Genomic DNA, 12,907 nt, shown 5'->3' on the forward strand with positions numbered 1-12,907 from the left:
AGTTATATTTATTAACAATTATGTTGGTGGTTTTGTGAGAGCTTTAGATTCTTATAGTACTTTATAATTGTCCACTTGACTTATTGTTATCACCTTTTCAAATTTTAAAAGGGAGGATGGTGTAAAGTTTGGATATTTTATATATATATATATATATATATATATATATATATATTATACTTTGCTTATATAATATGTTAATTCTAATATTATAACATATAAACCATCTATTTGGGATTGAATTTGGTCCATTCATTCTTAATATACCTATTACTATATCCTAAACACTCATAATTTTAAATTAAAATAAATTTTAATATTTATTTAAACTATTGTAAATCTCTAAACTTTTGACTTTTTACGTAGTGTTTCTTAATAAGGTAATATAAACTTTTGAACAGTGTTTCTTGATAAAGTAATTTTGAGTTCTAGAATATGATTATTTGAGCACTATTATATGTATATTTACATATTATTTTGTTTAGGGTTATCTATGTAACTTTTATTTTTGGTTGAATTGAGTGGTCACATTTTCTTATATAAATTTTAATTTAAAAAAGAGTTAAAATAAATTTAGAGTTAAATTAATTTTAAAATACATTTAAAGAGTTTTTTTTATTTTTTAAAACTATTGTTGAATAGCTACTAGTTAAAAGTTTTACCCATAATAAAATACTATTTACTAATACCTTATATATTTTAGAATTATGTGTTCTATAGGGAGCAGTTTTATGAAAACAAAGTTGTTAATTAATGAGTATAACATGTAAATAAAATATTTATGAAAAAAATTATTTCAATCATTAGCTTTTAAAATTGTCAAAAAAATTTATTTATATCCTATGAAAACAGTAAGAAAAATTAAATATATTTAATAAAAGTTATATTATAAAAATTATAAATTGTTAAATCATTTTAAATATAAATAGTATATTTCAACTCTTAAACACAAGCACAAATATCAAAATGTTTTACACATTAAATAAAATCTGACATTGGTTATGTGATTTTTACTTAATAAGTGGGTTGCAAGGTGTTGACAAACCGGCGACCCTGTGACGCCAGCATGTCATTGAAGTCCGCTTGCGTCGGCAGCGGCTTCTCGAACTCAAACACGTCAAACATGAGCCGCCTCACCTCCGCCTTACCGTAAACAATGTAGCCCAGGCCGTGTAGCGCCTGTTGGGTGGCTGAGTGCGTGAAGTTCCTCAGACGGTGGCATCTCGCAAACTCAAGCTGCCGCTCCTCGCCGTAGGTGATGAACTTGTGGAGCCTCTTCATGCGCAGTCGCCTCCCGCAGATCCGGTTGATTGTAATTCCCCGGTGGATCCTGTTGAGGAAGATCGCCGGGGCGTCCAGGTGTTTCATCAGTAGCCTCTCCGCCATGACAACGTCCTGTTTTCTCGAGTATGATCCTTCCAAACCATAAGAAACGAACGAAAATTTGCTATTACCTGGATCTTTGATCCTATGAACTCCAGTCTCTCGTAACAAAACCGGGGGTGGTCGTTCTTGTAAGCCGAGGGATGCATGAAGCACAGCTGTTAAAAACAAAGGAGAGGATGACAAGGCGCTTTCGTGGAAACTTGAGCAAGTTACCTGGAGTCCCAAGCCCAGCTCGATTTCTCTGGCTTCTGTCATATCCAGGTTCTCGTCTCTTACATCCAAAGGGTAGCCCAGTATGTCCATGACTTTGGGACGAGACTCCACGTCCCACAGGTTTCTCCGGAAACGGTACATGCCAGGTGGTACACAAGCTCTGAAGAGCCTCGGAGCGGCAAATAACGCATCCTCAGGTGGCTGGGGAAGATAGATGAAGTCAAATCAGGAGTCAGTTCAAAGGATGTGTTACTCTACCTTGTAAAATGCAATATCTTTCCAGGTGAGTCGTCGGCCCTCGAAGTCCGCTGACACATGATCCACATCCTCGTGTTTTGATCTCACTTTAGGCTGTGCCGACTTTGCGTCCAAATCAAATGCGAACGTCTCGAACAGCAGCTTGTACACCTCGGACATACCGAGTGACAAATAAACGGCTGCAATGAGAGCAAGGAACACAGACCTGCAGGGAAGAGAGAACAAACACACATCTGCAAAGTTCGTAAAGAATGACACGCTTACTTGGACAGCAGGCACCGTTGCGGAAACCTTGGACGAAAATTCTCGTCTTCTGGGAAAGCAAGCTGGTGAAGCCCCGCATCGGACAGAATACGCTCGAGGCCCCGTTTGTTCGTCACTGCAAATGCTCGTTCTCTCAAGCTTGCTGGCGTATCTCGAGGATACATCTGCAGTAGCAGCTCCGCCATTGCCAGATCCAACACGAACTCTCCAAGGAACGCAAGCCTGTAGTGTCCGACTCGTGTGTGCCGCATCCTCTTGGCCCTGTAGCTCTCCTCGTGTTGGAACGCAAGGTACAAAAATGTGTGCAGATGTGCCTTTGGATCCGGACTGCTGTGCTGCCAGAACTTCTCGTCATCTTCCACGTCCCGGTCGTAATCTTCGCCAACCTTTCCATATCCAAGGATGTCCTTCACCTCCACCATATTCTCGTGGATCCACTCCTTGTCGAATTCCGTGAAAGGAGCCACCGGCAGCAACGAGCTCAGAACAGGGAGTGAATTTAGCCTCAGCTGGGGACTGGCTAGAATTCTCCGTGCAAGCTGCCTCTCGCTCATTGGAGGCTTGAGAATGAACAGTCTGTGAACAGGCTGCCCGAGACCACCTCTTCGTCTCCTAGGATCCACTCTACTCGGTCCCGGATATGGGCCTCGTCCGCCAGTCACCAGAGGCAGCGGAAACGGTCGGTCTACCCTGGTTGCAGCCAAACTAGTCGTTTCCTCCTCATTCTCTTCTTCCTCACTGCCACCTTCTTCTTCGTGCTCGTTCTGTTGTCCATCCTCATCACTATAATCCGATTCTAAGTCTTCTTCGTCTGCTCGGTCCTCCTCATCACTATAATCCGATTCTAATCCCTCTTCCTCGTCGTCGTTGTCTTCACCATATCCCCTTTCGGTTTCCTCACTACCTTCTTCCTCCGACTCTAGCTCTTCTTTTCCATCACCATATTCCCTTGCTTCTTCGTCGTCAAAGGCCCTGCTTTCACCACCTAGTTCACCCCAAGCTCCAGACTCAAATTCTTCGCTGCCACTACCATAGGCTTCTCCTCGAGCCTCGAATCTATGAACTCCCTCTAGTCGTCGACTATACGATTCAGAACTACAGCCTACCTTGGAACCCAGACGATTTCTGTGCTGCCCAAGCTTGCCTGAGCCACAAAACCTGTTTCCCAGCACCGCATTCTCGCTGTGCCGCGGCGGCCACAGCAGAGAGAAGGCCGGAGCCGCTGCCACCCCTAGAACCATCCCTAAGAGCAGAGCATCCTCTTTCCCTTACTATACCTTGTACGGTCGAGTAGAAACGCTCAGTTCAGTGGCCTTTGGCACTCGGGCAAGTTATCGACGTAGAGGCAGCGCAGCATCTCCAGGTATGAATCGGCCTTCTCAGGAAGCCATTCCTGCGTCTCGATTGGAGGAAGGAACTTCACTGTCAGTGGAGCTGGGCGGATCTTGAGGCTATCCTTGTGCCAGGCGCGGTGGGTGCCCGTGATTACGATTGGAACAATGGGACGCTTTGTTTGCAAGGCAATGTGAACAACTCCCTGTGGAAGAGAAGATAAAAGAGAACGAGGGTAAGCCACACCGTACGGTACTGTGTGTGTAAAGCTTACTTTCTTGAATGGAAGGAGTCGGCCACTGGCCGATCGCGTCCCCTCGGGGAAGATTATGAGCGATAGGTCTTTCTTCGTCACGGATTTGGCCACCTGGGAGAAGAGATTGCGAGGAATCGTGATTGAATCATCGCCAAATCGATTGATCCTCACCTCGTTGATGGAGCGAATCGCGGCATTGGGATTGGAGCGGTCGATTCGCAGGTGATTGGCGAGCACGTAGAGCTGGCCGAAGAGCGGGTACCAGATAATCTACCACAAAGAGAGCGATAATCGATTGATCGATCAGGAAATCGCGATTCGCACCTCTTTCTTGGCGATCCCGACGGTCCCCAGCGGCGTGAGCCACATGACGAGGAAGATGTCCAGCGGCGACGCGTGATTGCAAATGTAGATCGCCTTGGCATTGGCGTGCTCGGCGCCAGTGATCTTTATAGGGTTTCCAAGAATCCAGAGCTGGGAGAAGATGAAATCCACACAAAATCACGATGAAATATTCGTGCTCCCTGCCTACCAGGATCCTCCCAGTGATGTGGCCATAGAGATTTCCCTGCTTGATCCTCTCGTAGGGCCAGGGGAGGAGCAAGAGCATCACGCCAGTCCAGATTGCCGTGGTGATCGCCATGACGACGAAGCACGCCACGATCTTGAGCCCCGACGCGAGCGCAATTCTCAGGCCGGAGCTCTCGACGTAGCGATTTGGATCGAAATCGTCATTCCGAGAGCAAGCCTCGCGATCGCGAGTGGGAGATTGGGAGGGAGAAGAAGAAGAAACCATCGCGCACTGCTATAGGAGGGAAAAAAAAGAGTAAAGCAAATAGTAGTGGTATCTCTACCTTTTAACTTTCCCAGTCTCAATCGCAGCCGTTGGAATTTTCTATTTGACTAGTTACTACACTTTCATCAGTGGTAAGAATTCCTGTGGTCAAACCAAGTTATAGACAATCGCGAAAGAAGAAGAAGAGAAGAAGATCATACCTTCGTGAATTAACGCGATCGCCACTTTCGCTGCCAAGACTTCCGACTCTTTTTTTTTGCTCGCGGGGCTTCCTTGGATGATCCGGCCAGCAACAGTGACGGTGGAGGAGAACTTCCTGGAGTGATCCGGCCCTGAGAAAACAGTGTTGTAAATCGGCCGCGGCAATCCAGCTGCAAGAGCTAGCTCTTGGAGCTCGTTCTTCACTTGATCCTGTAGAGACAGAATCACGAGAAAAAAGTTGGAGAAAACAAACAGAAAAGAACAAAACAGTACTACTGACCACTGCTGCTCTCGAGGAATCGACCATAGCTTTGAATCTCTGGTAGCGAAAGGGGACCAATGGAGCATGAGCAACAAGCAGAGATTAACTTACATATTTCCATGATTTGGCTCGGCTGCGTCCTTGATCCTTTAGGCAGTGCGACGAACACAAGCTCTCGTGGATCAAGGGTAGAATCGCTGCATCCAATGCTGCGTAATGCAACTGGAACCACGATCAGGCTTAGCTTTTCGATCGAAGTTTATAAGAAAAATGGAAAAATACTTGCCTGTTCTTTGCAGAGTGGACGCTGGTTCCAATCAGTCATACGCACGTCTTTGTCAAGATGGCCTCCCATCGTCAACTTCATACGCATAAAGCTGATGTTGAGTGAATGGAAAGGGAAAAAAATCGATTCTTGCAATTTATTACCTTCGTTAGTCCAGAGAGTCCTCCCGCCGAAAGCTTGTCAGGAAAAACTTGCAGGTCAATTATCGTTTTACAAGACCTGAAACCGTCCACTTCCGGAAACGACTCTGCTAGCATCTCCAAGTCATTGTGTACGGCATAGCCTGTGAGTGAAGCGAGAGAAAGAGAAACACTTAGAAAAAGCGATGGAGACGTACCGAGCTTTATGATTTCCTCTGATTGGAAAAGGGTGCTGATGCAAAGATTTAAAGCTTGGGGTGCTGTGACGGACAGTCCGAGTAAATCGAGCACGAAGGCGTCTTCCTTGCTGGCCATTTGTAAGATGGATACCTGAAAAGAAAACAGTGAAAGAAGCTTGAGAAAGATAAACTAAGATCAAACCTTAGCTTGCTCGCCTTTGGTGCTCACTGGTTTCCACTCGCAGTCGATTCCAATCGCCTCAGCTTCGATGAGATGCTTGGTGACGAGCTTCGTGCCTTCGGCATCATCAACCCATACGACTCTGTCCAAGTCGACGATGCTCTCGAGCTGAATGTAGTCGCCAACCTGATCTTCTTCTAGTATTTCAATTGTGACTGCACGTAAGTTTCGTAGTAAATACCAGAACAAGATTGAAAACAAGATCGAGAAAACAATAACAAAACAGGCATGCTTAACTTGAAGATAAGTCGAGATCGTCAAGGTGGAACAGCTCGCAAAACTGCGCAGCTCGATTGTGTTGTTTCCTTCCCAGTGCCAAAGAAATCTGTGCAGCACGCATATGTTTCAGCAAAATGAGAAAACAAAAAACACATTACTTACCAGGTATTCCTGTAGAACACGGTCCGAGCTAGCAATGCTCTCCGCAAAAACCCACAGGCCTTTGGAGACAAGTTTCCTGAGCGAGCTGCAAAGTCCGACTCTCAAAACGAGAAAAACGAACAAAAACTTTCCAATACCTGCGTTTGTAAAGGTGATACGCCTCTGGAAACTCGTCATGCATGCCATAGCGGTCGACGAGCCTGTACGCCATCTTGAAGAGCTTCCTGTCTGTGCAATGCTGGACGAGGAAGCGGCAGCTCTCGGGCCCCAAGTGCCAGGCCCATTGCCCCGCCAAGTCCACCTGGTTATCACGTACCATGGTGACGAGAAACTCTCGCCCCGTGCACTCCTCCAGCCCAAAGCTCTTGAGGAGAGCCACCGCGCTGTTGTAAGATCGCCCCTTCACCAGCTTAAGCACAAGGTTCTCGCCCAGCTTTCTCGCTTCGCTGATGGAACTTTCTTTTTTCTCGTCCATGCAAGAGCAGTCGTGTTCTTCGTCTTGATCGGCCTCGGCAAGATCAGATAACTCTACTCCGAAAGTGGTCACCAGCCTCACGAGCAATCGCTCGTCAAGCGTGAGATCGCCGGACATGGCCGACTTGACGAGCTTGGCGGCTACTCTTTTGGAGCAGGAGATGTCTTGCGAGTCCGACTTGAAGGATTCGTCCAGCTCGTCGAGCGAGCGAGTGATGAGGTGACCGAGGGTCTGGTCGGATGGATCCTCGAGGCGGAGTAGCGCGTCGATGCAGCGCGCGATGAATGTGCATGGCCCCGGCGCTGGGGAGTTCTCCAGTGCCTTGGTCAGCTCGCGGCGGATTACGTGAAACTTCTTTCCTGTTCCTGGGACATCAAACGAGAAAAAAGTATGAGAAGTAGCAAGAAAAAAAAAAGATTTATTCCAGGCAAAGAAACAGGCACAAAAAGCGAAAAACATTTATCACCTTTTTAGTCGATCAAGAGAAACGATGAAGAACTAGCAAGAAAAAAAGTCTGAGAGAACGAGAAAAAAAAGAGAAGATTTTCTTATGAAGATTTTTTTCCTGGGAAGATGCAGGCACAAAAAACGAGAACTGGTTTGCTTATCGCAAGAGAACGATGAAGAACTTCGGGAAAACCGAATAGCGCGGAGGAAATTTTTGTTGTGCTTGATCGTATACCACGATGAATGCATTGAAATCCTACCAGCGGCACAGACGAGCTTGAGATTCTCCAAGAAACTCGGCACTGGCGCGCTCAAATCCTCCAAAAACTTCCATTTCCTATCCCGCGGCGATCCAGGCACAGCGGCGGCGGCAGCGATGGCAGCTGGAGGGCGATTTCGAGCTGCAATCGCCGATTTGCCGCCAACGGGCACCCAAACCAAAGGCATGACTCACGAGTATATGGTACTGTGTGTGGTTTTTAGGGCTCTTTGGAGCTAGGGTTTTGAGGACGCGGAGCGGAGAGAGAGAGAGGGATGGACGAGGAGACGGAGAGGCGGCTCGCGAAGATGATCATGGAGGAGGCGGCGCTGCTGCGGCGGCGGGCGGACAAGGAAGGCGTCCATGTCTACCTTGCCAAGCCCACCGTCCGCGTGAGGCCTAATCCACAGTTCCTCCAGGCGACAATGCGTAGCGTTGAGCAATGTAAGTGATTTCTCCTCTGTGTTGATACTGATCCCTCTAGCCTTGCTTGGATTGTCCAAATTTTTTCCTTTGACCTTTGATTTTTTCGTTCTTTTTTCTTCTACAAACCGTAACGCTTATTCTATCATTCTCCTTCGCAGCAAATCGAATTGTAGAGATCAACGAGATGTGGAGACGAAGAACTGCGGAGCTCAATCTGGACAGGAGGCGGCGGCATCAGTCTCCCCGATCGTCTTCGAGAGCTAGACAGATGAACGAAGAAGAGGAAGGAGCGGTGGAGAACTCGATCGATCCACAGGCAGCGTGCTCCAACGATCTCCGGGACGACGAAGTGGAGGAGTTTCTAAACACGAGGATCAAACGAGGGAGGGGCTCGGTTGGATCACGAATGGATGACACTGGCCCATATCCAGCAGAGACGATGGCCACGACGTCGACGAATGCGTCCGAGGTGTCGAGAACAAAGGAAGATTGGGAAGATCGGCTCATCGGGCCTCGGTTGCCGGACAAGGTGGCGGACTCATGGACAAAGGCCAAGGCGAAGGCGACTGAGTCCGAAGACGATGGTGGCTCTTCAAAGAAGGATAGCAAGGATCGCAAGCGGAAAAAGAGCAAGAGCAAGGAACACAAGACCAAGAAGAGGAAAAGAAAAGCAACGTCAAACTGACAACGTTTTTGTGAATAAAATCGAGAGTGAAGCTCTACACAGAAGAAATCACGCTGCTAGGATTGACAGGAATGCTGATCAGATCGAACGAAGCGACCAAAGATCTTACCTCAGTGTTTAGTTACTGCGCATGAGGAACTGCTGGTGAAAATCTTGGATGTCTCTCGTGCTCATGCTGGGAGCTCCTTGCTTGTGAAGATACTGCATTCGAGCTTGTAGCTACAACAACAAAATAAAGAAGAAAAGATTAGACCGGTATTTATAAAAAGGAATGGACTTACGTCTTGGAAGAAGGCTTGCTGCCTGTCTAGAGAAAGATTTCGAAGCTGCTGTAATAACTTGAGTTGCTAGCGCGATACAAAGAGAGTGTTTGAGTTGCAATCCTTTTAACAAGATCAAGCTTAACCTGTTCTTGAGATTTCGTGAACTGCTGCATCTTTTGCTGAAATGCATCTCTTCCGAGCTCCGCCTCGTCACACGCCATCTCTTCTCTGCGATGCGAGCGGCTGGTGGATCAGAAGCTTGCGACTGGCATTTCATACCGGGCAACAAACTCGTAGAACTTGAGCATGAGTTCTCGGTCGTCCTTGTAAACTGTGTTCACTTTCCCCAGCGATGCAATCCCAAACTTTGGCTCTGCAAGGAAGAAATTAAAGCACTGCTGCTCTTGTGAGAGATGTTTTGCTTACCAACACCCATTCGCAGAAAGATTTCTTCCTGGATCTCAGTCGTCACCCCCACTGCTTCCTAAAGTCTGTGTTAAGTCCAGGAAAAAAGGAGGAAGAACTTGCCTGTCTTGCTTGTACTGCGTCCGAGATACGCTTTTTTACTTCTGCAATAGTGCAAAGCATTGTAAGAGATTCCTAGAGATCCAAAGACGTGATAGGAAAGAAATTCGAGAGATTTGAAGCTAGAGATGGTGAATCACTCGGGGTTGCAACGAATTCGAGAAATCAAGAGCGATCTAGCAGCTACATTCTTTCCCAGAAAGAAATCACACAAACCGGGCTTGTCGACGAGATGCGCGAATTCGAGGAAGAGGCGAAACAGCTGCTCCTTGGATAGCATTCCCGACCGCTGGAGCGCTCCAGCGCCGTAATGCGGCCTCCCGGACGCCATCGTCAAGAGCTCTACTTCTTCCTCGCCCTAGCCTAGCTTAATATATGCCCCAGGCTTTCTCTCTCTCTCTCTCTCTCTCTCTCTCTCTCTCTGTCTCCACGCACACAAAATATTCCATGATGGAAGCTGGAGCTACGGCGATGGCGTGCGCAGCACTGGATCATCGATCCATGATTGGTGCTGCCGGCTGGGGCGATTTCTTGCCGCGCAAGGTCCGTCTCGCCGGCGCCAGGGGCGATCATCGCTCGATTGTGGCGGAGCGGCGGCGGGGATTATCCGCCAGGGCGCAGCATCGGGAGGATTCGCCGCTCGTCGGTGCGCGCAACGCATTCAAGATGAATCTCAACGAGTATCTGGTGACAATCCACAAGCCGCTGGGCATTCGATTCGCGCAGACGCTCAGTGGCAAGGTGTTCGTGGATGCTCTCGCCAAGCAGGTTAGCTCTCCATAGGTAGTTCTTTCCTCTTCCTCTTTTTTCTTCTTGGCTTGAAGAAGAGAAAGGAAAATTTACATGGTTTTTTCTCGTGATTCCAGGGCAATGCGGAGAATTCCCGGCTGATCATGGTAGGCGACGTGCTCAAGAGGGTCTTGTTTGGCGATGCTGTGTGGAATGTGGATGATTTTGGCCGGGTATTGTACGTCTTTCTTCCACCACCTTCTTCTCCTTTAGTTTCTTCATGAGCTTCTGGATTTCTATTTCTTCTTCTTCTAACTACGTGATAGTTGATTGATCTCTTGACAGCTATACTCCATCTGGATGTTCTTCTAGATGTGATAGTTGATTGATCTCTTGACAATGGACTTCTATCTGGATGTTCTTCTGGATATGATAGTTGATTGATCTCTTGACAATGTTCTGCTATGCTCTAAATGTGTAACTTCCAGGAACAATATGAAAACCCGGAGTGGAGAAGTGACACTGATCCTAGAGAGATCGGTGTTTCCATCACACATCCAGGCGCTCATACTGGAATCCAAGCTAGAGAATACATTCAACTACGGGGCAGTGGGATCGGCAACTTGGAATAACGGCGGCTTCACTTCTCCCAATCAACCTGAGATTGCCGACGAGTATGGTGGTGGAAATGTGGGATTCGTTACATACGCTTGGAGGTTCTTGCTTCCCAAAGGGATCAGGCAGCTCGCGAGCTTCTTTACGGGTGTCGACGATGGAGATGACGATGACGACGAGAATGAACGGTCCGAGAGAGCCGAGCTAGATATATGGCACAACTTGGAAGCGTCGTTTGAGGTCATAGCTAGGTACAGCACGGACGAAGACCTGGAAGGACAAGTGGAGTGGTCGCACGGCAACTTTCAACTTCAGGAGTTTACAAGCGCTCAGCTGAGAGCTTCAAAGGACTTGACTTACAGCCAACGTTTTGGTCTTCGCTACACGAAGGTATGGCGTTTCTACTTTATTGTCTTACATTTTGTCCCGAACGTTATTTGTTTCCAGATGACAGAGCACGTCGTCGTAGGATCGTGTTTACAAAATGGAGCAGAAATGCAACAGCTCAAACAAATGGTATGCTTCAAGCTTTGACAATCTCCAGGTCTTGGTTAACTTGCTTTTGTCTTGCACAGGGTATCACTGCAATTCTCAACTTACAATCCGAGAGCGAGCAACTCAACTGGGGCATTGACAAGAGCTCTATTACAGAAGCTGCTCAAGCAAACGGAATGGTCCTGGCACATTGTCCAATCAGGCACGCACTTTACTTTCTAGTGTGTCGGAGCAAAGTTATCCGTTTTCCTTCGTTTCAGAGACGTCGACACCGTCGACCTGAGAAGAAAGCTCCCACTCGCAGTAGGAATTCTGTACCGGCTTTTGAGAGCCGGACATCACATATACGTTACATGCACGAGCGGCATGGATAGAGCTCCCGCTTGTGTCATTGCCTATTTGCATTGGATACAAGACGTTCCGCTTCAGAGTGCCGTCGATTTCGTCACGAACCTTCATCTCTGTGGTCCAGACAGGTGAGTCTCTCAAGCCTGATGGCGTTAAAACTCATGCTTTCTTTGCTCGTTGCTACAGGCCAGCATTGGTATGGGCCACCTGGGATTTGATTGCCATGGTGGAGAAACGAAACCACGATGGACCTCCTACTCACGCTGTTCAGTTTGTGTGGAACCATGGTTGCAAAGAGGTACGTATAGCCACCATTCAGCCATTGAGTGAAACGTAATCTTTTGAAGCCTAGGGGGAAGAGGTTTTGATCGTGGGGGATTTTAAAGGTGGTGGATGGAACGAGCCTATAAAGGCTACGCACGCGAGTGGGCCAAAGTATATTGTTGATCTTCGAGTCCCACAGGGGAAGTATGTGTCATGGATCTCGGAATCTCATATAGAACCATGATCGATCATCAAAACTTCGCAGGTATCAATACAAGTTCATCGTTGGCGGACAGTGGAGGCACTCCAACAGCCTCCCAACTGAGATGGACAGATGGGGAAACGTAAACAACGTCTTGTTTGTTGGTGGTCGAGCGTCAACGACACCCGAGGGTGTGATCCATTCGCCAATGCCACAGGTGCTTTGTCCAGGCATTCCTTCTTTCAAGTTTTTCTTACATGTTTCTTTTTCAAGGACCTCACAACGGTTAAAGTGATTGAGAGATTGCTCACCGAAGAGGAGCGTTTCACTCTCGCATTTGCCGCGCGGCGGCTTGCATTTTCAGTGTGCCCGTCCAAGTTTGCTCCCAAGAGCAAAGGTAATCTTTAAGCACTACAGAATCACTTAACTGTAAAACTGATCAGGACAAAACAAGTAGCCATCGTAAGTTGGACGGACTGGCTGTAAAATGAGCTAATATAAGTGAGATTTAAATAAAGTTTTTTGAAAATTTTCATTTACGTTATTCAGAATTTAATTTGAGATAAAAATATTAATAATTTACTATTGAAAAAGAAATATTTGATTTTTCATGTTGTTAATTTTTTTCTAAAGTATTATTAATACAATACTAAATATTATTTAATATTTAGTAGTGGTGCTTCAATCAAATCAAGATCCAAGGATGACCCTAGCTCACTAAAGTTAGAGTTCTTAGGCCTAGAGTTCCTAACCCTCATGCTAGTGGTTAGGAAATTAATGTTTCTAAACTATAATTTTATTTTAATTAAATAATAAATAAAGAATTACAAATTTAAATTATAAATACATGGAATATAGCAATGTGCATATTCAATTAACTTAAAATTTATAAGAGAGAATAGTCTAAATTAAAACTAATCCAATGGCTATTAAAATTTCAATATGCTCATAGCCATATATCTGGACCTCACATCATTGC

The 12,907-nt window shown here is 46.5% G+C and overlaps 6 protein-coding genes across 13 annotated transcripts; 2 read left to right on the forward strand and 4 right to left on the reverse strand.

Annotated features, from left to right (window-relative positions):
• Nucleotides 1-957: 957 nt before the first annotated feature.
• Nucleotides 958-3,418, reverse strand: LOC9631412 (ribonuclease III domain-containing protein RNC1, chloroplastic). Its single transcript, XM_024673208.1, has 5 exons — nt 2,122-3,418; nt 1,858-2,062; nt 1,600-1,800; nt 1,455-1,541; nt 958-1,395 (listed from the first exon to the last, which is right to left on the reverse strand). The coding sequence occupies exons 1-5, from the start codon at nt 3,360-3,362 to the stop codon at nt 1,015-1,017; spliced, it is 2,115 nt and encodes a 704-aa protein (XP_024528976.1). The 5' UTR covers nt 3,363-3,418; the 3' UTR covers nt 958-1,014.
• On the reverse strand, nt 3,367-4,637 carry LOC9650326 (1-acyl-sn-glycerol-3-phosphate acyltransferase). 2 transcript variants are annotated; one of them, XM_002968489.2, is made up of 6 exons: nt 4,564-4,637; nt 4,242-4,514; nt 4,034-4,183; nt 3,881-3,979; nt 3,728-3,820; nt 3,367-3,658 (listed from the first exon to the last, which is right to left on the reverse strand). In XM_002968489.2, the coding sequence occupies exons 2-6, from the start codon at nt 4,503-4,505 to the stop codon at nt 3,422-3,424; spliced, it is 843 nt and encodes a 280-aa protein (XP_002968535.1). In that variant the 5' UTR covers nt 4,506-4,514; nt 4,564-4,637; the 3' UTR covers nt 3,367-3,421. The 2 variants fall into 2 exon arrangements, with proteins under 2 accessions (XP_002968535.1, XP_024528979.1); XM_024673211.1 differs by lacking the exon at nt 4,564-4,637 and having other exon boundaries at nt 3,728-3,979; nt 4,242-4,510.
• On the reverse strand, nt 4,537-7,594 carry LOC112345788. Of its 2 annotated transcripts, XM_024673210.1 has the most exons (12): nt 7,378-7,594; nt 6,333-7,035; nt 6,196-6,280; nt 6,052-6,139; nt 5,776-5,969; nt 5,592-5,724; nt 5,398-5,537; nt 5,255-5,329; nt 5,080-5,190; nt 4,987-5,025; nt 4,706-4,916; nt 4,537-4,646 (listed from the first exon to the last, which is right to left on the reverse strand). In XM_024673210.1, exons 1-12 carry the CDS (start codon nt 7,562-7,564, stop codon nt 4,582-4,584), a joined length of 2,031 nt encoding a protein of 676 aa, XP_024528978.1. In that variant the 5' UTR covers nt 7,565-7,594; the 3' UTR covers nt 4,537-4,581. The 2 variants fall into 2 exon arrangements, with proteins under 2 accessions (XP_024528978.1, XP_024528977.1); XM_024673209.1 differs by having other exon boundaries at nt 5,398-5,724.
• Nucleotides 7,595-7,598: 4 nt separating this feature from the next.
• Nucleotides 7,599-8,649, forward strand: LOC9650327. Its single transcript, XM_002968191.2, has 2 exons — nt 7,599-7,820; nt 7,961-8,649. Exons 1-2 carry the CDS (start codon nt 7,652-7,654, stop codon nt 8,485-8,487), a joined length of 696 nt encoding a protein of 231 aa, XP_002968237.1. The 5' UTR covers nt 7,599-7,651; the 3' UTR covers nt 8,488-8,649.
• Nucleotides 7,867-9,651, reverse strand: LOC9631413. 4 transcript variants are annotated; one of them, XM_024673215.1, is made up of 8 exons: nt 9,492-9,651; nt 9,279-9,319; nt 9,177-9,234; nt 9,030-9,123; nt 8,894-8,978; nt 8,769-8,834; nt 8,597-8,706; nt 7,867-8,016 (listed from the first exon to the last, which is right to left on the reverse strand). In XM_024673215.1, exons 1-7 carry the CDS (start codon nt 9,604-9,606, stop codon nt 8,605-8,607), a joined length of 561 nt encoding a protein of 186 aa, XP_024528983.1. In that variant the 5' UTR covers nt 9,607-9,651; the 3' UTR covers nt 7,867-8,016; nt 8,597-8,604. The 4 variants fall into 4 exon arrangements, with proteins under 4 accessions (XP_024528983.1, XP_024528981.1, XP_024528982.1 ...); XM_024673213.1 differs by lacking the exon at nt 7,867-8,016 and adding an exon at nt 8,469-8,540; XM_024673214.1 differs by lacking the exon at nt 7,867-8,016 and adding an exon at nt 8,469-8,543.
• Nucleotides 9,652-9,700: 49 nt separating this feature from the next.
• On the forward strand, nt 9,701-12,456 carry LOC9650328 (phosphoglucan phosphatase LSF1, chloroplastic). 3 transcript variants are annotated; one of them, XM_024673537.1, is made up of 11 exons: nt 9,701-10,043; nt 10,142-10,242; nt 10,493-11,009; nt 11,067-11,135; nt 11,195-11,316; nt 11,375-11,590; nt 11,649-11,760; nt 11,815-11,930; nt 11,992-12,145; nt 12,202-12,325; nt 12,372-12,456. In XM_024673537.1, exons 1-11 carry the CDS (start codon nt 9,723-9,725, stop codon nt 12,383-12,385), a joined length of 1,866 nt encoding a protein of 621 aa, XP_024529305.1. In that variant the 5' UTR covers nt 9,701-9,722; the 3' UTR covers nt 12,386-12,456. The 3 variants fall into 3 exon arrangements, with proteins under 3 accessions (XP_024529305.1, XP_024529307.1, XP_024529306.1); XM_024673539.1 differs by having other exon boundaries at nt 9,928-10,043; nt 10,142-10,237; XM_024673538.1 differs by having other exon boundaries at nt 9,996-10,058.
• The last annotated feature ends 451 nt before the right edge of the window (nt 12,457-12,907 follow it).

The sequence above is a fragment of the Selaginella moellendorffii genome, unplaced genomic scaffold (genome assembly GCF_000143415.4).
Source record: "Selaginella moellendorffii unplaced genomic scaffold, v1.0 SELMOscaffold_10, whole genome shotgun sequence".
Taxonomy (NCBI): Eukaryota; Viridiplantae; Streptophyta; class Lycopodiopsida; order Selaginellales; family Selaginellaceae; genus Selaginella; species Selaginella moellendorffii.